Below are 26,899 nucleotides of genomic sequence, written 5' to 3'. Positions count from 1 at the left end.
TTGTGAAGAGCTTCAACCCCCCCCCCAACATGGAGCCGACTGCATCCTGGATGAGATAATGGGAGGGAAGAGAGCTGGCGGTAAAATGAAATAAAGGGCAGCGTGAGAGATGATTAAATGGGACGCGAAAATTTAACCAATCCATTTTGAGCCAATCATTCTGTCTGATTTAGTAACGGACGAACTATCGGCTGTTAGAAAACTACAGTTTATCCATCCATCCATCCATTTTCTGAGCCGCTTCTCCTCACTAGGGTCGCGGGCGTGCTGGAGCCTTTCCCAGCTATCATTGGGCAGGAGGCGGGATACACCCTGAACTGGTTGCCAGCCAATCGCAGGGCACATATAAACAAACAACCATTTGCACTCACATTCACACCTACGGGCAATTTAGAGTCGTCAATTAACCTACCAAGCATGTTTTTGGGATGTAGGAGGAAACCGGAGTGCCCGGAGAAAACCCACGGAGGCATGGGGAGAACATGCAAACTCCACACAGGCGGGACCGGGGATTAAACCCCGGTCCTCAGAACTGTGAGGCAGACCCTCTAACCAGTCGCCCACCGTGCCGCCAACTACAGTTTACTTACTTTCAAATGTAGCTTATAGCAAACGTGAGTGAAGTCATGCATGCTGTGATCGCAAGATTACAACATGCATTTCAGCAACCCTGTGCCCTCATACTGGTCATTGCAGACTTTCACCTCTCTCTCTTGTACTGACAGCGTCACACAGCGTGCAACAAAAAGGAATACAAACTCTGCATCTCCTGTATGCTAAATGCAAATGTAAAGGGAGCACTTTTGCATTTTATTGAGAAAATATTTTATTTAGAAATTGATGATTGTATTATTGTCATATGTTCTATGTATCACATTTTGTTACAGTTCCGGTTGTTGTTGAAGTGCTATAGAAATAAAGTTGAGTTGAGTAAAACGTTTCCAGCAGTAAAGCCGAACGTGTGTTCTGGAGAAAGAGCTGCTGCCAAGTGTCATGGAGAGGATATAAAAGGTTGTCCACAATGGAGAGGAGTTAGCTCAGTGATCTCCGCTCCCTCACTGATTCAAACATCTCCATCTACAGTCCCGGGCTGTCACTGACCTTTTTAATAAATTTATTAGTTGTGTGTGTCTGCCAATAATCCTGCAAAGTACCGGTAGATGGCACTTGCTATCACTGGTAGAAGATCTATTTACAGGGTCTTGTGAAAAAGGGATCATTAGAGCAATATTGTTTAAAAAGAAGAAAGAAAGAAACTACAGTAACTAATTTTATGGAATTGTTATTTTTGTAAATGTACCCTTAATCATTGTAGGAACCATTTTGGACAATTTCCTCCACCGTGAAAAATGTAGGCAAAGCTTCTTTTTGACCTCTCACAGAACATCATTATAAGACCCTCATGAAGGCTATAGATGAACAGAATTTCACTTCCTGTAGGTGTAATTAGGCCCTCGTCCAAGTCTGTTTACTGTGGTTCCGACACTCACGGTTACAAACGGCGCGAAGAATAATGATATGGCACGGTCAATTACTGTTGTACGTGATTTCCATTTAAGGCCGAGAAGTGTTTTACATTCTGATATTTACGGTGATTATGACATGTTGAAGTTATAAACATTGCACAGCAAATTAGTTTGCACAGGAAGGGTACCACAGATGCATTATTTGCCTTGAGGATGGAGAAGTACAGGGAATGTCAGAAGGAGCTACGTTATGTCTTTATATATCTAGAGAAAGCCTATGACAGGGTATCCAGAAAGGAACTGTAGTACTCCATGGGGAAGTCTGGAGTGACAAAGAAGTATGTTCGAATAGTACAGGACATGTATGAGTGTAGCAGAACAGTGGTGAGGTGTGCTGTAGGTGGGACTGCATCAAGGATTAGATCTGAGGCCATTCCTTTTTGCAGTGGTGATGTATAGGCTGACAGATGAATATAGACTGTAATCCCCACGGACCATGATGTTCGTAGATGGCATTGTGATCTGCAGAGAAAGCAGGGAGCAGGTGGACCAACATTGAGAAAGCTGGAGGCATGCACTGGAAAGTAGAGGAATGAAGATTAGTTGAAGTAAAACAGAATATATGTGCATGAATGAGAGGAGGGGGAAAGAGTGAGACTACAGGGAGAAGGGATAGCGAGGGTGGATGACTTTAAATACTTAGGGTCAACAGTCGAGAGCAATGGTATGTGTGGTAAGGAAGTGAAGAAACGGGTCCAAGTAGGTTGGAACGGGTGGAGGAAGGTGTCAGGTGTGTTATGTGACAGAAGAGTCTGCTAGGATGAAGGGAAAAGTTTATAAAACAGTGGTGAGGCCAGCCCTGATGTACAGATTAAAGAAGGCGGCACTGAAGAGAGAACAGGAAGCAGAACTGGATGTAGCAGAAATGAAGAAAAGTTCTGTTTAGGAGTGACCAGGTTGGATAGTATTAGAAATGAGCTCATCAGTGGGACAACCAAGGTTAGAGAATGTTGATGGTTTGGACACATCCAGAGGAGAGAGAGGGAGTATATTGGTAGACGGATGATGAGGATGGAGCTACCAGGCAAGAGAGCTAGAAGGTTTGTAGAAGTAGTGAGGGAAGACATGAGGGCCATTGAGAAGGATGGAGGAGGTCGGCTTGCGTGGAAAAGGACGCGCTGCGGCAACCCCTAACCCACAAGCCGAAAGGAAAAGAAGACCGAACAGTGCTATTTGTTAAACTAATGTTGGTGTTTGACGTGGGGCTGGAATTGATTGACATTTCCATTTGAATGAGGAACGATAATTTGAGATACGAGCATGGTCACAGAATGAATTAAACTCTTAAGTCAAAGCATCATTGTATCATTAGTTTAGAAACACTCACCAAAACCTATTCGTCTTGGTCATGTGCTTCTCTGTCAGCAACAACATTTTGTCACTGCAGTTTATAAACAAGGTTAATTTGCACTGAGGGTGACTGGCTGCATTGTCTATCTCAGTTGTATAATGTAAAAGACATTACCATGTGCGGGAGAGGAGAGCATGAAGGGGAGAAAATCATGTTTGGCCAAAAACACATTTTCCAGGCTGCTTTGGTAATTATTTGGTTAAAGTATTTGATTAGGGGAGCTCTGAGAAGTTTGGTTCCTGATGGGTTAAAGAGGAAACCACTGAAAAACAGATGCAGATGTGACATAACTTTTGTATAAAAATAGCAGCCAACTGTCCCAATTAAATAAATTGACCATGGTGTTTCCAAAGTGGAAAATGTCTCTCTCTCATAAAATACCAAGTTAAAATGAATAGTGATGCTTTGTGGAGCACAAACCCACACCAGCACCAGTCTAAAGCAATATTTTGTGTTTTCATTGCCTTTGTCCTGCCATCTTCATCAGACCTTTCTACAATCCTCTGCTAAATGTCATCGCAGCTGAACTGATGCATTTTGTGTTATCTTTCAAAGAAACAAACATACAGAATAACAAATCAGCAGAGGCAAGTGAAAAGTGGTTCATTTGAGTGGTTGACGCGTCGTTATGTGAATAGATGTTTATATTTGGAATAAATAAAACTGAACTATTGCAATAATACCTCGTAAACCCAACCTAACATTGCAAAAGCTCAATTTTACGTAACACCAACTATATGGTCATCGTAACAAAGGTTCTACCCTTGTTCCGAAGTTTTACTAACCATGATTATGTTTGTGTGCGTGTGTGTGATTGCGTCTCCTGCAGATGTGGTCGTTCAGCAGTATATCGGACCAGAGAGATGGCAGCACGAGCCCTAGTTCCTTTTGTACTTATCACCCAGGTCTCGTCAACTGTACATTCTTTACTTCAAGAGCTTCCTGAAGACACAGGACCCCAAATCCAACACAACTACATCCATGGGACCCTTCTACAGGTATGCTTATGTAAACACACAAATGAGTTAAAGAAGGTAAAATTAAGTTCACGTGAAAATAGGGTTGAGAATCAAGAACCAATTGGAACTGGGACTAACATTATGGTTCTCTTGTAATCGTGGCTACGAATTAAAACATTTCGGTTCCCAGTTTCGAGGCTTACAGTCCGCCGACTGAGAGGCCTACAGTCCGCCGACCGAGAAGAAAGTGGCGAAAACCAACATAGAATGCGCACGAAGATGTGCTTGTGCCCAACGGTGGCGGCGAGCAAAAGTGTGTCTTAACTTTGTTAAAGTTAATGACCAGTCGCCGCAGTGCAACAATTGGAATAACATTATAGTGTGGTGAAGAAGCTTTTACGAGCTTTAGTTCCTAGGTTTGATATTGACCCTGGTTACAAAGAACCATGAGTCAAATGTACATTTTAGTCTATGCTGCAGGCTGAGTAAATTAGAAATGAGCTCATCAGAGGGACAGCCAAGGTTAAATGTTTTGGAGACAAAGTTAGAGAGAGCAGACTTCGATGGTTTGGACGCATCCAGAGGAGAGAGAGTGAGTATATTGGTAGAAGGATGATGAGGATGGAGCTGCCAGGCAAGAGAGCTAGAGGAAGACCAAAGAGAAGGTTGGTGGATGTAGTGAGGGAAGACATGAGGGCAGTTGGTGTTAGAGAGGAGGATGCAGGAGATGGGCTTACAAGGAAAAGAAGAAGTAGTCTATGCTGCGGGCTGCTAAGAAAATTGATGTTCATAATTTGGACACCCTTTATTTAAACCATGCAAACTTTTTGGGCCCATCCCCCTAAAAAAAATCGGAATCTAAATGAGGAACCGGAATCGGGACTGGAATCGCTCAAATTCAAACAATGCCCAACTTACCTATGAAGGTTATAGTGCATTTTAGGTCAAGGTTAACTTGCTTATATATACAGCGGCTAAAATAAGTATTTAACATGTCACCATTTTTCTCAAATATGTTTCCAAAGGTGCTATTGACATGAAAATGTCACCAGATGTTGGGATCAACCAAAGTAATCCATACATACAAAGGACAACAAATAAGAGATCAGAAATTAAGTTGTGTGTAACAACGTGAATTGACACAGGGAAAAAGTATAGAACACGCCAACTGGTATTTATTTAATACTTTGTGCAAATGCCTTTGTTTGCGATGAGGGGTTCAAGACACCTCCTGTATGGACAAACTCGTCGCATGCATTTTTTGGGTGTGATTTTGGCCTATTCCTCCACACAAGCAGTCTTCAAATCTTGAAGGTTCTGGGGGCTTCTTTTATGGACCTTGAGTTTCAGTTCTTTCCATAGATTTTTGATTAGATGCAAGTCAAGTGTTTGGCTGGTCCATTTCTTTGAAACCAATTGACAGTTTCCTTGGCAGTATGTTTTGGATCATTATCCTGCTGAAATGTCCACCCTCATTTCATTTTTATCATCATCGTAGATGGAAGCAGATTTTTGTCAAGAATGTCTCGGTACATTTTCCCATCCTTCCTTCAATAATGTGAAGTTTACCAGTACCATTTATTGCAAAGCAGACCCAAACCATCATGTTCCCACCTCCAAACTTCACTGTTGATATGATTGGTACTTTAGGGTGATGTGCAGTGTCATTTCTCCTCCAAATGTGGTGTGCATTATGGAATCCATTTTGCTCTCATCCAACCAGACTATATTCTCCCAGTATTTAACTGGCTTGTCCAAATGTTGTGCAGCGAGCTTTGGCTTTTTTTTTAGCAATGGAGTCTTACTGGTGAGCGTGCATACAGATCATTACTCACTGTTTTCCTGGTGACAACAGTACCTGCTAAGTCCAGGTCTTTTTAAAGCTCTCCACAGGTGGTCCTTGGCTCTTGGACAACTCTTCTCATTATTCTTTGTAGTCCTCTGTCAGAAATCTCGCGAGGAGCACCTGATCAATGCAAATTTATGGTAGTATGAATAGCTTTCCACTTCTGTATTATGGGCCGAACCGTGCTCACTGGAATGTTTAGAAGGTTACTGTAACCAATGCCATTGTTATGTTTTGCAACAATTAGTTTGCGATGGTCTTTTCTCTTACCCATCATGAGATGTGTCTTGACTCATACCTTGGCAATGAGACCTTATTGTAGGCCATCAATTCGGACTGAACCAGCTGATATTCATTTGCACTGACAAGGGGCTGGATTGCTGTTTGATTACTGATAGATTTTAGGTTTTGTCTTGGCTTTCCATGCTTTTTTGCACCTCCCTTCATGTGTTCAATACTTTTTACCTGTGTCATTTCACATTTTTACACACAACCTAATTTCTGGTCTTTTCTACTTTCTTTGTATGTATGGATTACTTGGGTTGTTCCCAACATCTGGTGAAATTTGCAGGTCAATCGTACATTTGGAAGTAAATTTAATATGAAAAATTGTGACGTTATATACTTAATTCAGCCGCTGTATATATACATATGCATACATTCAGTGCCATGAAAAAGTATTGGAACCCCTTCTCATATTCTATTGTGTGTGTGTGTGTGTGTGTGGCAATTCCTTTGTTTTTGTTGTATACAATGATCCCTCGGTTTTTGCACTTAATGGGGACCAGAACCCCCCACGAAAGGTGAAAAACTGCGAAGTAGGATTCTTCCCTCACTCATGAACAAGACCCCAAGATACTTGAACACCTCCATTTGGGGCAGGATCTCATCCCCGACCTGGAGAGGGCATGCCACCCTTTTCCGACTGAGGACCATGGTCTCAGGTTTGGAGGTGCTGATTCTCATCCCAGCCGCTTCACACTCGGCTGCGGGCTTTGTTTTTTCTTTTGCTAGGCTGGGCTTATCTTTTATCAAGTGCCCCATAATTGTTTTCCACAATGGAAACAGTAATTGACACTTAATATACCAAATTAAGACATTGTATTAGGCCTCTCACTTCAGATTTCATTTTTGTTTATAAAAATAACACGTTTTTCACTTTGGCCCTTTCCTAATTAGTTTTACAGAAAAGTAAACTCAGTTTTTGTCTATCGGGATGCTAAAGTAAATTATCTGTGCACATGATGCACACAAAACCCATACACATACATGCAGTACATACTGTATACCCTCAAATAGTTTGGAGGTGGTTGTGAAAAGCCTATCGAATATGCTTTTTTTTTTTTTTTTTAAGAAAAAATATAGTGAAGAGTAAGGCCTTTTATTATTTTTTCCTGCTTGTTTTTTTTTTTTTTTTTGCTCAACTGGCTGGGTCCATACTTATACCCACATGTGAATGCCGATATATCTGCCTTAGTGCCTGTTTCAGTGGACCAAGCCATAAATTTTGACATACAATTATTTGCTCTTGCACAAGTGTGTTTGTGTGTGCGTGTGCATGCACGCTCACTGCATCATGTGGTCAGTCTGTGGTTGCGGCAGTAGGAGGGACAGCAGGGCGGGCTGATAACAGAGTCTGACTGGAGCTCACATCCACCACCACTATTTTTACCAGGCCAAAATACGGATTAAGGCTCTTCGCAACACAGATTCACATACAGAAATACACACATTCAAGTCATAAAGTTACTGGAGAAAAGAGTACAACAGGTTGCACTGGTCTGTTTTTTTAAACACACATTGTTGACTTTTACTAATGGGCAGCTTGCATGTTCAATTCATGAAACATATAACAAATATATTAGTTATATTAGATGACATAATTTACATACACATTTGCCCATTTTTAATTGCGCTTTTTAATGAACTAAGATGTCTGTCTTTTCTATTAAAAAGAAAAAAAATTGGCGAGACATGTTTTTCTATTGACATTGATGTGTGCCAGTATAGTTATATTAAATATCCTCTCTGTCTCCTCCCTTTTAGATGCACTTGTGTTCTGTACTTTATTTGTAAGAGCAAAAGGGAGGCTGCATTTTTGATAAATATTTCACTTTCTCCTTTCTGGGCTGGATTGAGCTGGTTAAAACTCTCATACAGGGACTTTCCAGCCCAGTCACTGAATTGAACTGGAAAGTTTGAATGCAATGGAAGATGAACACATGGCTTCCTATGACACTACTTGTTATGAGATGCAATACCTTTCGAAGATTCAAACAAAGTATTACGAATGACCATTAATACAGCTTGAAAACAGCAATTTTGGCAGACGACCACATTACTGTAGATAATAAAAAGCAACTTGACTGGCTGACCAATCACAACTTTATCTTATCAAATTCAGCTGCACACATAAAATCAAGTTTGGATTGGTGATTTGTCATTACGTTGCTATCACTGTCAAATCCCAGCGTCTTCTCCATATATTTGAGTTAAGTGATTATTAATTTGCACTACATTGCCAAAAGTATTCTCTCACCTGCCTTGACACAGGTATGAATTGAAGTGGCATCCCATTCTGGAAATGCTTCCCACAGGGTTTAGGAGAGCGTTTATTGAAATTTATGACAATTTTTCCAGTAGCGCATATGTGAGGTTACACACGGATGTTGGACAAGAAGGCCTCGGTCTCAGTCTCCGCTCTAATTCATCCAAAAGTGTTCTGTAGAGTTGAGGTCAGGATTTTGCCGGCCAGTTAAGTTCATCCACATCAAACTCTCTCATCTGTGTCTTTATGAACCTTGATTTGTGCACTGATGCATAGTAATGTTGGAACAAGAAAGGGCCATCTCCAAACAGTTTCCACAAAGTTGGAAATGTCCAAAATATTAGCCCCCTCGCTCCAGTGAAAGGAACTCTAAATTCTTGAACATACCAAGAGATTTTGAACAGTCAAACAGTTTGGGGATTACCCCTTCCTGTTCCAACATGTCTGTGTACCAGTGCACAAACCAAGGTCCATAAACTCATGGATGAGAGAATTTGGTCTGGATCAACTTGACTGGCCTGCATAGAGTCCTGCCCTCAACCTGATAGAACACCTTTGATGATTTTGAGGGGGCAGTGAGCCAGGCCTTCCCGTCTAACATCAGTGTGTGACCTCACAAATATGCTCCTGGAAGAATGGGCAAAAATTCCCATAAACCCACTCCTAAACCTTGTTGAAAGCCTTCCCACAAGAGTTAAAACTGTTATGGCTGCAAAGGCCAGACCAATATCATATTAGACCATACGGATTTAGAATGGGATCTCACTTAAACTCATGTGTGAGTCAAGGCAGGTGAGCAAATACTTTTGGCAATATAGTGTATTTCAGCAAAGCAATCTGACAAATTTAGAAATACAAAAAGGAAACTGTCAGTCTTGCATATATATGTATGTATACATATATATATGTGTATATATACATGTATGTATATATATATATATATATATATGTATATATGTGTATATATATATATGTGTGTATGTATATATGTATATATATGTATATTTTAGCATTTTATGCTGATCGGCTTTAATGTCATAATTCGCCGACCCGATCAATGACCGCAAAAGACATTTACTCCGCGTCGCCATCGTGCACAGTATATTTGAATCCAAAAGCTCGTTTATTTTTAGCCTTGTCGTGTGTCTTTTGACATAGTACTGTAAATATCTGACGGCCAATAAAGTTATTTGAAAAAACATTAAAATGTTGGCGGTGTGTAATGCCCGGATCAGACTGCAAGACAAATTTGTTCTTTCACAATTGCACTATGTCAGACTACTGCAATAAAATCTTGTGTGTGTGTATATATATATATATATATATATATATATATATATATATATATATATATGTGTGTGTGTGTGATATATATGTATGTATATATATATATATATATATATATATATAGTATATGTATATGTATATATATATATATATATACACATACATATACACACATATATATATATATATACATATATATATATATATATATACAAGATTTTATTGCAGTAGTCTGACATAGTGCAATTGTGAAAGAACAAATTTGTTCTTTCACAATTCAGGCCCATCAGATAGGTGTAAAGTCTACAAACAACCATTCGTGCACACATTCGCACCTACGGACAAGTTCGTGTCTTCAATTAACCTACCATGCATGGTTTTGGAATGTGGAAGGAAACATGGAGAAAAACCATGCAGGCACGGGGAGAACATGCAAACTCAACGCAGGCGAGGCCGGATTTGAACCCAGGTCCAAGGAACTTTTAACTGGTAACGAGTCGTCCACCATGCTCCCTATTTTATTTATTTATTTTTTATTCATTCATTAATTTTGTTAAACAATGGCCAACACAGACCATGCTTACTTGAGGCGTGGTTTTTGGTCCACAAAGTTTACATATTAATAAAGTATTGATATACTCGCATTGCACTGAAACGGTTTTGGGAAATCATATATTTATATATATATATATATATATATATATATATTTTTTTTTTTTTTTTGTCACCTTTTTCATGCCTTTAGTGTTTGCATGTCTGAGGTCACATTAATAATGAAAAAGGTTTTGAAATGATTTATCTTGGAATCTTTTTTTTTTAAATTACTATTCATGAGCACAAAAGCCTGGCATTTGAACAGGGGGTGTAGATTTTGTATCCACTGTAGTTTGCAAGATGTTAGCTATCCCCACTAGTACATTTTCAACATTGAAAAGCATTTGAATGGTTCCCTATTTGATTGGAATTCCGTTTGACACTGGCTCCTTGTAATGGAAAAGCCCTTCATAAAATGACAGCAAGAGAAAGAGGGTCCAAGGACTATCCAGGCTGTTTTTGTGAGCCAGTGGGTGTTGCCTGGGTGTGGAGACTGCAGGAGAACAGAAGGGGCAGGCCATGCTCAGTGCTACGTGGTCAGCCTGGTTTTTCCCCATGTTACTTTCTCTGCGTAATGTAATGAATGGCTTCCTATTGGTCTGTGGCCATGGCCCAGACCTAAATAGTATACTTACCAAAGCCCAGAATACACACCCCAGCCAGTCAGCCACCCAGCCAGTCAGCTAGTTAGCCAGTATTCTGGCCTTTGAACACTCCCAACCACCAGGGCATCACCACTGTCACGTAATTTGAACATTTTATTTAATGTTTCAAACATAACACATTTGATATCTACACATTCTAGCAGGACTCAATTATAGCCTTTTTTCACAATAACACATTACCATTATTAGTACTGTATTAGGATAATATTATTATACTTGTAGTTGAATATTACATTGATAATGGGATTATAAATCATGAATAGCTCTGAAATGAGATGAAAGCCCAATTTAACAAAATATTAATCTTGCTATTCCATTCATTGTGTACTGACTAGACTTTACACCGATTTTATCGGGCTGATCTGTATCGGCCGATATTTAGCATTTTATGATGATCGGCTGATCGGCTTTAATGTCATAATTCGCCGATCCTATCAATGACGTCAGTCAAGGGTGCAGTGAAAACTTACATTTATTTGATGAATTTACAAGGAGAAAATACAGTGGAACCACAATAGAATGGACTAATAGGGGCGGGGGGGGGGGGGGGGGGGTCGTCTGATATAGCCGATTGTCCATTACATTGCAGCACTTATTTTTTTTTGGGCCATATGCACCCGTATTACTGTACAGTACAAAATTACTGTTTAATAGGTTTTAGAGTTTCACCTAAAATGCTCGATACAGTACAAAGTTATTGTCAATAAATAAAAAAAAAAAAGCTTGAAAATGTTTGAAAATTTCACATTTCCTCCAAACTTACCACGCTGTTGTGCTTGGTCATGGTGACATTGTTAACGTACAGTACTCATCATACGCAAGTCGGCTTCATGAGCTGCGAGGAATTATAACTTCTTAGTTCAAAATCTGTTACCAAAAGCGAACGGCTTGACCAAAACATTTTTCTGGAACAAAAATAGCATGTTCCAAACTCCAGAGACTTGTTTTGTACTCCTCAGAGTTAACACTGCCGCCATGCACAATAGATATAACCATCATGACATGGCCTCCGTGTCAATGCCCAATATTCAACATGTCTGCCACGTAGGCACGGGAGGGACGTCTTTTGGAATTTGATATAGTCATATTGTATATCTGTGACCTGGAAATACGTCAGTCCTATTCCCTGCCTGCATTGCACCTCAGCGCCAGTACTCAACAGTAGTCAATTCTGGAATTAACAGACTTTATCAACAGCAGTTTAAGTGACAAATCAAAACTATTTTTGGACACATTGTTCAGTTCCGACGGTCCAATTTATCCGTTATAGCGTAAAAAAAAAAAAGCATGAGGATGAATGTGTGGCTAGTTCTTATAAGCATGTGTGCTGCAACACTATATTCATAATGTTAATATAGTTTTTCATACACTGATCAGTACTGATGGTAGCTACAACACTGCACTGTCTCCTAATCTTTGAAATTGGCCCATTTAATTTATACTTTTGATACTGTATATACCATAGTTTTATTTAGCTTCTTTATACTGATGTTAATTATTTATGCCATCTTTTGTAGCACCATGGGCCCTTGAGTACCGTAATTTCAAACCTCTGCATGTGCTACGCATATTGCAGAATTGACAATAAAAGTACCTTGTACCTGTGTGAGTGATAGTACTTTTAATAGTCATGTGCATCCATACACAAAATTTTAGATGTACATTTAACCAATTACACTGACATGGTAAGCTCACGCCATTAATACCAAACAATCAACAGAGGAAAACAAATTGCTATGACTGTTACATAATGAAGTAGGTTGACATTTGTACTTCAATGTTTTTGCAGGTACTATTTCTGCTCCAGTCTTACCAGAGTGAGTCACACAGACCCCTGCCAGCAGGAAATGGAATTGGTGAAGCTGTCCTTCAGCACATGTGGCTCGCCTCTCGGTAATCTTAGACACATGCATGTACTGATAAGCATCCCTCAGTCCCTCCCAACTCCTCTAGCAGAAGAATAGTTCCTTGTCCCACCAGTCCTCCCCTCCCTGACCATGTCCGCTTCATGTCCTGCCGAGGCTTCAGTTTCAAAGTGAACACCCCCTGTATGCCCCCATCATATCATCTACCTCTGGACCTCTTACCCAAAATTAAGTTCTTGAGATGGGGCACAGATTGCTGTCTGGCCGCAACCCCGCCCCCCTCATTTTATTTCTTTAGTCCAGGGTCTCAGTTCTCATCAGGGTCGCTGGGTTAGCAACAGTAGCCCTGTTACCTTCGCATGGTTACACTGATGAGTCTTAATTAGGATGACAAGTTGAATTCTTGCTTACTAGAGCAGCCAGCTTCTTTTTATATGTTCATGCACCCAGCACCGTTCACCACTGAGTTAACCACACACATGAAAACAGAGCTGAACCACAGGCGCTGTGAGTGACCCCCCTGCTACAGTGTCAGATCAGCTTGTTGTGTTCACTATTGTGATGGGTAAATGAAGAGGGCAAATGTTGTTAGAATGCAAAAAAAAAGATTCTTCTTAACTGAAAAAAAAGGTATCTGTGTGCATCATTGTTCTGGAAAATGTCACTGTATTTTGACCACACTCCGTTACCTCTACTAAGTGTCAGTCAGGCTGAATTGCTTTTTGATAGTTGGAGATTGACTCATTTAAGTTAGTTAGCAAGTTAGCAGGATTAAACAAAAGCTACAAGCGTTAAAGCATAGCGGGGACACATGACAACCATTGCATTTTGGCTTGTATAAATCAAGGTCATCAGTCAAGAAATTTTAATTTTGGTCATTATATACTTTTATCAGTGACTACCAGATTTAGCAGTTGGCACCGCAGTGAAAAATGATCGCCGTGTATGGCAGTTAAAACTGACTTTTGTAATCCATATTCCTGCCACCTACAGAACTAAATAAATGTGGGAAAAAATATTGTGTAGAGCTTCACACACATTCAGTCAAATGAGCCGGACAGACATTTTGGGGATTGTTTGGCATTGGTGGATGCCTGTGCACTCTTGAGTCGTATAGGCTAGCATTATACTGCAGGTCTAGTGCCTAGTGCCGATTTATGCCGATATAATAATTACAATTTTGTTGATGGCCTATTTATGGTTAATTTTTTTACAAAGGTCCCATATACGATGTCACTTTGTTTACTTAATACTGAACTCCTGAAACAACCTGCTTGAGGACACACCCAAAAAGCATGTAAACAACTACTACATGAGTGTCAATATAAGGCAGCAGCAACACACAATTTAACATTAAATAAATAATACAAATAATTACTCTTTCACACAGTTTAGTTGTCCTGTCCTTGATTTATGTCCTATAATTCCAGCCTTAGATTTAGTGACGACTGCAGCCAATGATGACGACATTGCAATTTATTTGCTTTATTTTACCTTAAAATCCCTTCTTGACCTTTTTGGCAAGGTTCCTCTCTTTTCCATGCTCTAGCACTATAATACTGTCTGTGCATGTGTGTTTAATATCTGCTTGATGAAAATATGACATTTAGCTAACACACTGTCTCCCTTGTTCTCACACAGTTGTAGGCTTTCATAACACCCTGGGGACAGTCTTTATTGAGGTTGCACATAAACATACGCTGCCCACACAAGTTGCTAAAACTAAACACTGATATGACTTGAGGCAGCTTCAATAATATTTTGTATTATGTGTCATTCTTCTCTCTGCTTGAGTGAGTGCATTTATAATTTATTTACTCGTATATGAGATTGTGCAGCTCAGGCATCTCGTGACTCACAAGCTACAATTTGTTGCAGTCCTATGACCCAGGAACAGCAGCATTGCTAGTTTGCTTATGTTTGCTTCTAGTTTTAGCTCTTATATTTTGTGTTTGAGGCGATATGGTTTCCTTGAGTAAAGAGATCATAGGATTTAACTTTTGTGTTCTGATTAATTTAATAACTTTCCTTTTCAGCTGTAATGTTAATTAATTAATCAATTGTGTTGAATTGAGCTTAGGTTAAACGAACATCTGATCTAAAAAAAATTGTTTCAATATCGTTCTTGTCGTTATTCACAACAGTTGCAAGGGTACAAATAAAAATAATAGCTTGCCTCTTTTTCCTCATTTCTTTTTAGAGAGAATAGCTGTGTGGTCACCAGAGGAGCCTTTCTGGATGTGTTGGTGTGTCTGTGTGGACCAAAGATTAGTCTTCTGCATGGTGAGTAAATCGGGACACAATAAATGATATATTAATAAATAGGTAAATATTGTGTTTCAATACAAATATAATGCAATGCATTACTTAATTCCTGTCCTAAACTGTTCCTATATGGTTTGGTCAGTAGCTTTTATTGGAAATATACCAACATAACAGAATAATGTTTGTGAGACATTTTCGCTTATTGACAAAATATTATTGAAATGCTTCAATGCAAAACGTTTTGACAATCATTAGTGAATGAAAAAAGCCTCACAGAGCCACCTGTCAATGTGGTTCAGTTCATTTTGGTACAGTAGGCATTTCTTAGCATTTCCACTGTAAAGGCTCCCAACATATCCAAAACCTACTGTCCCACTAAGCAACGTTTTGGTGAGATATTGCAGTAGTACTCTGCATTTTGGTTTTGTAGAGTGCACCCAGTATCCATTAATTGGTGAAAAGAGAATTGCCGTTTCCATATTACAATGGAATCTAAGAGTCGAATTTTAAGAAAACACCAGGCTTCAGTCGATGGGTTTGCAAACAATATCTGCCCCCCCCCCGGTTCATGGTCACACAGTAGAAATTGTAAGCGCACCAACATCCATTCGAACAAACCACGTCACGTTTTCTCTCTTCTTTCACAAACATGTACACGTAAACAAGAACACAATTTGCTGTATGGACGAGCTTGTGATAGCTGAAATAAATGGAAAATATACAGTAAACACCAAAACTTAACATAACTGACTAACATTTTTTTATTATCTGAGCAGTCTTGCAGATATTGAAATAAGGTAGCAAATACTGAGCATGCATGGAGGTGCCTAACTGCCAATATGCTTAAACAGAAGACGTATCAATGAAGTCAACTATCTGCTATGGTTATATACCACCTGTAATTATTAGTGATGCAGCGAAATTTCGGCCAAAAATAACCCATAAGTCAATTTTCGATTTTGAACCGAAATACTTTTTTCACCGCAAATACAACTACCGACATGTGTACACATATCACACACGTCTCATATATCTCATGGATAACGTGTGTGTACAAATCAGATTAAAGAATCCTTTACTATTAACAAGCATTATCCTGTAGAGCTTTGCTGACCGTCCAGTTGAATCGACTCACAGTTTGATGATGACATAGTGCCATGAATCAATCATAAATGTGACATAAGCGTAAATGTTAAATAACACATACATTCAACAAACTATTAGTAACATAAACACACATTAATAACGTCTAAGTAATCTTTTTTACTGTAATAATTCAAATTTGCATGTCGCAATGAATTATGGGAACCGCGTGGTTTTTCCGTCATCATACTAGCGGCTACTAGCCCAAACCAAGCGTGCCCTATTGTCGTCCCTGCTTTCCGCTGTTCTGGGTTGGAATGCTTGTCGCATGCTATTATGCACTCCTGCTACCAACGAGCTACAGCTAACACAGCTAAATTCGATGCTGAGCCGCAGAGGCTGTTGTCAACACAGCATAAGTCACTAATCATAAACTGCACTTTTACATATCTTAATATCTCGTGATGGACCAAACATTTGGCTGTCAAAATGTGGCAGAAAATAGTTTAAAAGTGCATTTCCGGTTTCAGACCAAAAGGCAGAACATGTCACACGTTGATTACTGACGGCTGGCATGCGAGTACACATCAGAGTAAAGAATCATTTACTATTAACTATTGTGTAGAGCTTTGCTGAATATCCAGTTGAATTGACTGGGATGCCACTTTATTACACACACCTTACACACATTTTGATAACGAGAAAATCAACCATAATGGCGGAATGCTGCAAAACCCTCAATTTTTGATGAATTCAAACAATTCTGCAAGGAAGAGCGGGGCAATATATCTACATACAGAGCTGCAAAAGACTCATTCCCAGTTGTAGAAATCACTTGATTTTAGTTGTTTATGCTGAGGATGGCCCAACCAGTTATTAGGTTTAGGGGGCCATAACTTTTTCACACAGGACCAGGTAACTTTGAATATTTTTTTTCCCCCTTGGTAAATAAAGTTATCATTTAAAAACAGCATTTTAAGTTATATAAAATATATGTAATGTAATGTAAATATGATATTTACATTTGTTGGATGATCTTAAAGATTAAAGGGGAAACTATGCAAAAAATATAAAAATGTGAGAAGGGGGCCAATACTTTTTCACGGCACTGTACTTTATTCATCCCGGGCCGTTAGGGAAATTGTCACAGCAGCAATAGTCTCACACATACACTTGTATTAATAATTTAAAAAATAAAAATACAAAGAGCAGCATTGATGAGGAATTAAAAGAACATTGTTATCTAATCGAAAGCTACATTTACACTATGTTCCCTGGGGCTACGACAGCCCTGCTTCAGGCCAATGTGGACAAAACAAGATGGTCATGAGACTGGGGGAAGGAATTGGCAAATGTGACAGGCTGTGATTGCTAAGGAACATGTTTGTGGAATTTGGGAGGAAACACGAGTACCCAGAGAAAACCTATGTGTGGAAAACATGCAAACGCCACACAAGAAGGCCAGAACCCGGATTCCAACCCACTACCTCAGAACTGTTAGGCGGATGTGCTAACCACTCTTTCACCATGCCGCCCTGATGGATTAATGAAATAATCATGCAAAATCTTGATCAAGCTGGCCAGGGCCCAGCAAGGGAGCTTCATTTGACTCTGACGGGGCCACAAGCATGCTCAAAATCTGCCCAGCGTCCACGTTCCATCCGTAAAAGGTCTTGGCAGAAAGTGAGAAACATGAGGGACGCCATCAGAATGTGACAGGTCAGCCGGGAGCTTACTGGGATCCGTGGTAAACCGCTAGCTGAACCGTATTACACCTTTGAGCTTCAAGGACTCAGCAGCCCCATCCTTTCACAACCCGTTACGGATGCCGTGATAGACCATAAGAAAACTTGCAAGACTTTAATACAGAGAAAAAAACGCGCCCAAATCCCACAGCACACTACATTTCAGGCAAACGGGGCTTCTGTGGCCACTGGGAACTTAGTGTTAACGTAGCCCAAGCAACAAAGGGGGAAAAAAAACAAAACTATTTTGCACATTGGTATGTGGTAAGTTACATACAGTGGGTACGGAAAGTATTCAGACCCCTTAAATTTTTAACTCTTTGTTATATTACAGCAATTTTCTGAAATCATTTAAGTTCGTCTTTTTTCTCCTTATTAATGTACACACAGCACCCCATATTGACAGGAAAAAACTAAATTGTTGAAATTTTTGCAGATTTATTTAAACAGAATAGCTGAAATATCACACAGCCATAGGTATTCAGACGCTTTGCTGTGACATATTTTTTTAACTCAGGTGCTGTCCATTTCTTATGATGGTCCTTGAGATGGTTCGATGCTTTCATTGGAGTTCAGCTGTGATTATACTGATTGGACTTGATTAAGAAAGCCGCACACCTGTCTGTATAAGACCTTACAGCTCACAGTGCATGTGAGAACAAATGAGAATCATGAGGTCAAAGGAACTGCCTGAAGAGGCTCAGAGACAGAATTGTGGCAAGGCACTGATCTGGCCAAGGTTACAAAAAAAAGTCTGCTGCACATAAGGTTCCTAAGATCACAGTGGCTTCCATAATCCTTAAATGGAATACGTTTGGGACCACCAGAACCGTTCCTAGAGCTGGCCGTCTGGCCGAACTGAGCAATCGGGGTAGAAGAGCCTTGGTGAGAGAGGTAAAGAAGAACCCAAGGATCACTGTGGCTGAGCTACAGAGATGCAGTCAGGAGATGGGAGAAACTCCTAGAAAGTCAACCATCACTGCAGCCCTCCGACCAGTCGGGGTTTTATGGCATAGTGGCCCGACGGAAGCCTCTTCTCAGTGCAAGACACATGAAAGATGGAGTTTGAAAGATGGAGTTTGCTAAAAAATAAATAAAAAAATAAAAAATAAAAAAAAAAAATTAAAAAAATAAAAAATAATAATAATAATTTTAAAACACCTGACGGACTCCAGGATGGTGAGAAATAAGATTCACTGGTCTGATGAGACCAGGCACTGCTCATCACCTGTCCAATACAGTCCCAACAGTGAAGCATGGTGGTGGCAGCATGATGCTATGGGGATGTTTTTCAGCCGCAGTGGCAGGACATGTGGTTACAAATGAAGGAAAGATGAATGCGGCCAAGTAAAGGGATATCCTGGACTAAAACCTTCTCCAGAGTGCTCAGAACCTCAGACTGGGCCGAAGGTTCACCTTCCAACAAGACAGTTACCCTAAGCACACAGCTAAAATAACGAAGCAGTGGCTTCAGAACAACTCCGTGACATTTTTTGAATGGCCCAGCCAGAACCCTGACTTAAACCCAATTGCGCATCTCTGGAGAGACCTGAAAATGGCTGTCCACCAACATTCACCATCCAACCTGTTGCATCATTCCCAAAAAGACTCATGGCTGTATTAGCTCAAAAGGGTGCTTCTACTAAATACTGAGCAAAGGGTCTGAATGTGATATTTCGGTTTCTTTTTTAGTAAATACGCAAAAATGTCAACATTTGCATTTTTTTCTGTCAATATGGGGTGCTGTGTGCATTAATGAGAAAAGAAATTACTAAAATGATTTTAGCAAATGGCTGCAATTTAACAGAGTGAAAAATTTAAGGGGGTCTGAATACTTTGTGTACCCACTTTATAGATAGTCTAATTATGCAGCAGTAATATATTTACAATTTGTGAAAAGTAGGGAGTATAATATTATTGTTAAAATTATTAATTGTGTGTAGAGTTTCATTAAGACTAGTTTTGCTGACGTCCTCTTGTTGCAGGGATTTATATGAGCTCAATAAGCAACAACTGTGATCACATCCATTTGGTGTCAATCAAAACCGATGACCCTGCAATGTTATCTGGCAAGACTGTGCATGGCCCTCTCCCTCTAGACCTATTGTTAACAGAAATCATGCCTAAAACTGTTCAGAGAAGCGCCCTGCTATGTGTCTTTGTGGCTTTGTAATTGTATGTATCTGTGTGGACGTGTGCAAACCCGTCTCAGTGGGGATCTCCTCAGGAGGAATGTGAAACCAAAGGCGCGCAATCTCTGACAGATGGTGGATTTGTGCCTTTGACCCAGTTTATTGAGTGCCATGAAAAAAGAGAGGAGGGTGAGGACCTTGTGTTTTCGGTTGGCCATGTGCTGAACACATTTGCATTTGACAGTGGAAATACCGAGGATTTCTCAAAACAAGCTGGATCCGGCTCCTTACATAACAAAATAATTGCCTTCCATCTTACTTATACGACATTAATATCTCTATTAGTCTGTTTTTTGTTTTGTTTTTTCCTACATTCCCCCTTTTATTCCATCTTCTTTGCTCGTGTTTGAGTCCTGCTGTTTTTTTAATTCTTTTTAAAGATGTCCTCAAGCACTTTTTTTTAGTCCAATCCGATTTGTTCTACCTTAAAAGTAAAAACAACTGTTAATTTAAAAAAAAAAAAAAAAGCTTTTAGAGTAAATTGTTTTGATGTGTGACAATTTAAGGCATTTTTCTTTTTCAATTGCTGACTTATGGCGAACTGTCATCTCATGACGTTTTCAGGTATCCGGTAATTTTAATGTCACATTTTCTTCTCAACATTACTAAAGGCAGCTTCGCATTATCATAACAGAGCTGTCAAATGTTACCTGTCGTCCGTATTTTGTTACGGAAATCATTGAACGCTAAATCGTTACGCCTGTAACAGTAGTTCTTCCGAATATTTAAAAAATCAGGAGTCATATTGCTCAAACGTTGAAAACGAGCAAAAAAATAATTGTGATACATGTTTGATACGAGGCAAATTGTAGACCCAGCATTGTTGCCAGTTTTCGCGTTGTCCACTCGCTAATAACAAATTGAAACAGGGTTGGCAATGCGAATATTTCCCATGTTAGGCTCACTGGTGAGTGGGGGACTCGGGAGGAGCTGCCGCTCAGCTGATGCTGGCTGAGCAGACAGGTTCTCAGTTTGAACAATATACAGAATTATTTTTATCCTATTACATAATATACTACAGTAACTGTCCCATGGTAATATTATTGACATAATAAACAATATGCAGAATTATTTTCATCCTATTACATAATATACGATAGCTGAGATAGGCTCCAGCACGCCCGCCACCCTAGTGAGGAGAAGCGGCTCAGAAAATGGATGGATGGATTACATAATGTACGACAATAACAGTCCCACGGTAATATTATTGACATAATTTTAAAAATATGAAAATTCAGACAAATTTTTCTGAAGGTGGATTTCTATAGGTTGACAGCTCTGTAATAACGTTACTCCTTCTCAACTGAATACACTCGTTTCCATCCTCAATGTTGTGAAATAATATTTACTTGTTTAAAAATATATGAAATGGTCTGACACATTAGCATAAGGAAAGAAAATCTTTCATTTGTTGTGGTTCTTCTTCTTTGACAATTACAGGAGTGAGTTCCAACATTTTCTCAGACAGCACTGCTGTGGTGTAATTCCATAATAGCAGTTAAAAATGACACCCAACGTATTGCAACACTCAAATAACTGTTTTCATGATGTCAGTGTATTTAACCCAGTCACTCCCGCAAATAACATTGGGTCACCAACTTAAATATGCTTCAAAAATAGGTTGGAAAGAATTCCAGGTCCAGGCACTCAGTTGGATACCATGAATGTGAAAATGCTTTATTTTTAGGGTTTTAAAAAAAAAAAAAACAGCAGCGGCATCGGTCCACTGGCCTTCATTAGGGTCTTGGTAACAAACATTCATTCATTTACCATCCCGGTTTTTACTCACTAGGGTCATGGGGGTTCTGGAGCCTAGCGCACCTAACTCTAGACAAGAGGCGGGGTACACCCTGAACTGGTCGCCAACCAATCGCAGGACACATATAAACAAAAAATCATTTGCACTCACATTCACCCCTACAGGGAATTTAGAGTCTTCAATTAACCTATCATGCATGTTTTGGGGATGTCGGAGGAAACCGGGAGCACCAGAAGAAAACCCACGCAACATACAAACGCCGCACAGGCGAGGCCGGATTTGAACCCGGGTCCTCAGAACTGTGAGGCAGATGTGCTAACCAGTCGTCCACCGTGCCGCTTGGTAACAAACAATGACGTGGAAACAAATCATAGTGCTATTGGCATCAGGTGTGTCACTTCTGACACTTGCAACATCTCTGTAAGCCACTGGGGATAGCAATCCAAACAGCCCCATATCATCACCATCGGCACCAGTCAATTCAAGTACAGATTCCCAACAAGACAAAAAAACAAAAAAAATGTTAACGTTGGCGAAGTACCACAGCCAATAGCATTTGTTTTCACCACATGAACAAATGTGGCGAGTATTTATCAAAAGTAAATCATAAATACTTTTGTGGCACGTACTATAATTCCTGACTCGGAGAAGTCTGGACAGCTGCATAAATTGGTTAACAGCCATACAATAATAAGCAGATCAAATCCAGTCAGAAAAAAATCATGGTTTCCTGTGATCCCAAGAACATCTTGTCACTGACCTAAACCTCCTTTATCCAAATTTGGTCAGTTTCATATATATATATTTTTTATTTTTATTTTTTCCCCCCACAAATCTATAGTATTGGTCAGTCCACGCGTGGGTCTGTTATTTTTACAAATGATCAGAATCAGCTTTATTGGCCAAGTACATTACAATACAAAAGGAACTTGTCTCCGGTTGGTGGAGCCACTCTCGTATGACGACCATTTTGACAAAATTTACATTTAGGACTATAAAAAGTCAAGTATGGAAAGTCATTGAGCAATGAAAGTGTACCATTAGTGTGGTAAGGCTGATATAATGGCATTGTGCAAATTATGCAGTGTCCTCAAGCAATTTAGAACAATTTAAAGTGACTAATTGTGTGATGATCTGGTCCAGTGATGATTGTGCAAATGGTGCAGAGTTCTCAAATAACTACATGGCCAGTAGTACTCAACAACAGTATGCTAATAGTGCAGCGTGATAAAACAGCGAGTGCACGAATAATGTAGGAGTGTCCCAACATAAATGTCCAAAGTTGGCAGCATGTTACAATGAAATTGTAAGTCAATTGTTTAAGCGGTTGAATGCAAGAGAGAAGAAGCTGTTGGAATGTCTGCTGGTTTTAGTTTGCATTGTTCAATAGTGCCTACCTGAGGGATGGAGCTGGAATAAGGTGGTGTCCAGGATGTGGACAGTCCAAGAGAATTTTGCATGCCCTTGTCTTAGTTCTGGCAGTGTGCAAGTCCTCAAGAGTGGGTAGGTGGGTACCGATGATTTTTCGCCAGTCTTGACTGTCTGTTGCAGTCTGATTTTGTCCTTATTTGTGGAAGCACCAAACCAGACTATGATAGATGAATAATGAACCGATTCAATAACTGCTGTGTTGAACTGCCTCAATAGTGGCAGGCTGTACTTAATCAGAAGCCATAGGAAGTACATCCTTTGCTGGGTCTTTTTGCGGATAGAGTTGATGTTGGTCTCCCTCTTCAGGTCCAGAGAGACTGTAATTCCCAAGAACTTGAAGGTCTTGACGGTTCACATGGGGCAGTTGGACAGTGTGAGCAGCAGTTGTGGTGAAGGATGTTTCCTGAAGTACACGATCAGCCCTACAGTCTTGAGCGTTTTCAGCTCCTTGTCACGGTGCGCTTGGTGTAGTTGGAAGCCGGGCAACAGTACGGCGCCATCACAAAGCGAAGTCTCCAGGAAGCAGACAGCAGCAGAACGAGCGAAGTCTTTACTGGTCTTTGTGAGGAGATGAAGCTCGTCCATTTTGTTGGGTAGAGAACGTAGATTTGCAAGGTGAATCAACGGAAGCGGCATTTGAAATCCTCGGTGTCTTAGCCTGACCAGGACGCCAGCTTGCTCCCACCTATGCCGTCTACGCCTCATTGACCAATCTCAAGTGTTGAAAATGGCTTGCTCTTTTTTACTATGCAATGTTAATGGCTCAGCAAACATGCCGTTTTGGGGGGGTTTCTTGTGAAGTGATGGTTCTAGAGATGCAAGGATAACACCCAACGCCTGCGATATAAATAAGTAATTTGGAGAAATCAAAGGACCTTGTTTTGAATAACCTTAAGAATGTGTATGTTTATGTAGCAGAAATTTCTTTCATCATGTATTTCTTAGAAAGTATTAAAACCTCAACTTGGTTCCAGGCTGAGATGGGAAAAATGCAATATCTAAAGTAACTTGTTTGTGTGTAATGGAAAATTTTTTTTAATAGCTATCCTTATCCTAGACACCCATTTGACAGTAGCAAAACACCCATGAAACATGTTCCCACAATTAGAACTTTATCACAGCACGTGATTGATATTCATCGCTGACAGCTTGCTAAACCTTGTTTTCCCTCATAATTAGCTACTTTCACTCATCGTCGAACTTTAAGATGTGCTTTTATAGCCTTAAATCTTCGCCAGCCAATCCAAATCTCTACTCGCTCCTTTAAAAAAATAAATTCAACCTCTGAAATGGGTCACAAGTTTCCTTGGTGCACGCATTCTCACTTCTCTAAACTTGTGACTCAAGAACTGTATTACATTGCATTGCTTTAGAACTCAACAGAATGTGCAAAATAAACCTTTCTATGCTGCTGTCCAATTACTACAGTGCAATCTCTAAGGTTGAACACAACCCATTCCGTTCTACTGGTCATCCTCTGATTTGTGTAGCTATAGAATCAATATTGTCCCATAGAGGTGGTAGTAGTAATGCGCTACATTTACTCAGATACATTTAAGCAACTTTTGGGATAAATTGTAGATCTCAGAGTAATTTTAATGCAACATACTTTTTACTTGAGTATTTTTGTGAACAAGGGCGGCACGCTTGCCCACTGGTTAGCACATCTGCCTCACAGTCCTGAGGAGTTTCTAATCCGGCCTCGCCTGTGTGGAGTTTGCATGTTCTCCCCATGCCTGCGTGGGTTTTCTCCTCCCACATCCTAAAAACATGAATGGTAGGTTGATTGAAGACTCTAAATTGGCCGGAGGTGTGAATGTGAGTGTTAATGGTTGTTTGTTTACATGTACCCTGTGATTGGCTGGCGACTGGTTTAGGGTGTACCCTCCCTCTCGCCCAAAGATAACTGCAGTAGGCTCCAGCACAACTGCGACCCTTTAAGTGGATAAGTGGTATGGAAAATGGATGGATTTTTGTTAAGAAACACTACTTTTACTCTGTCATATAGAGCTACATTTCGCTTGGTACTTTTATCAATCTATTGCTTGTGCAGTCTGTTTTGGCTTGTCTGAGAGACTTGTGCCTCAGGCGCTGTCAAGTGACTAACTCAACAATGCAACCGAACCACAAGGACTTTTGATTCCATTTCACCAATCAAACAGAGGAAGGCAATCACACACAAAGTCTCCGTGGCCATACACAGAAGCAAAGATTTCTAACTGGCTACTTTATTTGAACGACGCGCAGTCAGAAGAGGCAGGACACCCCTGGCCTCTCATTCAATCTATAAATCTACCTTACATGCTATAAAAAGCAACAGCTTTGTCATGCGCTGTCATCTGTATCTCCCGAAAAAAGTCTGAAAGTTCCAGTTTTCTCTGTAAAATTTGCGTGGTGAGCCTGTTACACGAGTGTAAACAAAGAAAGTTAATTTAAGACCAGTTCTAATGGCTGATTTTAATATTATTGGGCAATATCTGAAATTATACAATAATTCATTCATTCATCTTCCGTTCCACTTATCCCCACTAGTTCCATTTGATATTTTTGTCTATTTGGCATTGATGCGCTGATTAAAAAAAAATAAAAAATTCAAGGATAACGCCCAGCGCCAGTTTTATTGACCAGTTATGCAGAACTTGAGTAGTTTTTTTTTCAATGAGTACATACTCTTACGCATGTAATCATTTGAAGTATTACTTTTTACTTATATTTTATCATATTTTAAAGTAACAGCACTCTTACTTGAGAGTAATTTCCGACTGTGACCCACCTCTGCAAGAAATATTGGAAATTGAACTAATCCATTCCACGATGAACTGTCACTATTATAAAAGCTTTTTCCAAGTGTGCAGGCAATGTATTAAGTTACATTTTTAACATTCCGAACTGTCATGCAATTGTAAAAAGAAGTTAACTGGTGTTTTTTGGGGCATATAGGCATATATTTTCCTTCACATTCACTCTTCCAATGTCTACTATTTCAGGGGCATTCCAATTTTGATATTCCACTAACAGTTGTAGCTTGTCACATTACCATGGGAATATAAGTGATCAAACTATCCCTCAAATGCAGCAAAAGGTAGTGTGTTGAAAGAGATGTCTGTAAAGCAAACTGTTATTCTCTTTTCAGGCAATACATGCACACACACAGACACACACAGTGTCTGGGGTTTGTTTTTCACAGTTTGGCTAATGATGGTGGAAGTTGATGTGAACTCCAGCTGTGTACTGGCATGTAAGAGCACATGCACGTGTCTAGCCAAGGTTGTAGCTTAACACAGCAAAGCCTCCTTACTGCCAGTTTTTACAGGGCTGCGGACTGTACAGTAGAGAGCCAGAACGTTTACTGATACACACTTGCACACGTGCAACTTCATACAACTTAAAACATTTTCCTCATGTTTTTAATTACCTTCTGACAAACCAAGCTCTTAATCTTTATATGCATCACACATATCCACACCCATGCCATACACTGTTGGGATTTATGTTGATGCACTGTATCAGTTCAAAGAACAAATTTTAATGCATTTGCACCAGCTGTAATAAGAGTCAATACACTCTCAGGTTGCCCATCCGACCAACCTACTCATGTGAACATGATATCTCAGGAATGCCATGAAGGAATTTCATTACATCTGGTACAAGTATCAACTTGCACACAAAGATGACGTGATTAAAAGTTATTGTGCATAGGTCAACGACCCCTTTTTGGCCATTACCTAAGAATGTATACACTGGTGGTATTTTAACAAAGAATAACTAAAATAAGATTAAGAA

General features: G+C 39.8%; 1 protein-coding gene across 1 annotated transcript in view; it reads left to right on the top strand.

The window, feature by feature from the left end:
- Positions 1-26,899, top strand: part of thada (THADA armadillo repeat containing) — a 133,809-nt gene that overhangs the window by 72,226 nt on the left and 34,684 nt on the right. The window contains 3 exon segments of the mRNA XM_061690981.1: positions 3,707-3,875; positions 12,566-12,669; positions 14,842-14,924. Coding sequence (XP_061546965.1) covers positions 3,707-3,875; positions 12,566-12,669; positions 14,842-14,924 — 356 coding nt within the window.

The sequence above is a fragment of the Phycodurus eques genome, chromosome 11 (genome assembly GCF_024500275.1).
Source record: "Phycodurus eques isolate BA_2022a chromosome 11, UOR_Pequ_1.1, whole genome shotgun sequence".
Classification (NCBI taxonomy): domain Eukaryota; kingdom Metazoa; phylum Chordata; class Actinopteri; order Syngnathiformes; family Syngnathidae; genus Phycodurus; species Phycodurus eques.
Note: the sequence above shows the minus strand (reverse complement) of the source record. Positions and strands in the feature narration are given on the sequence as shown.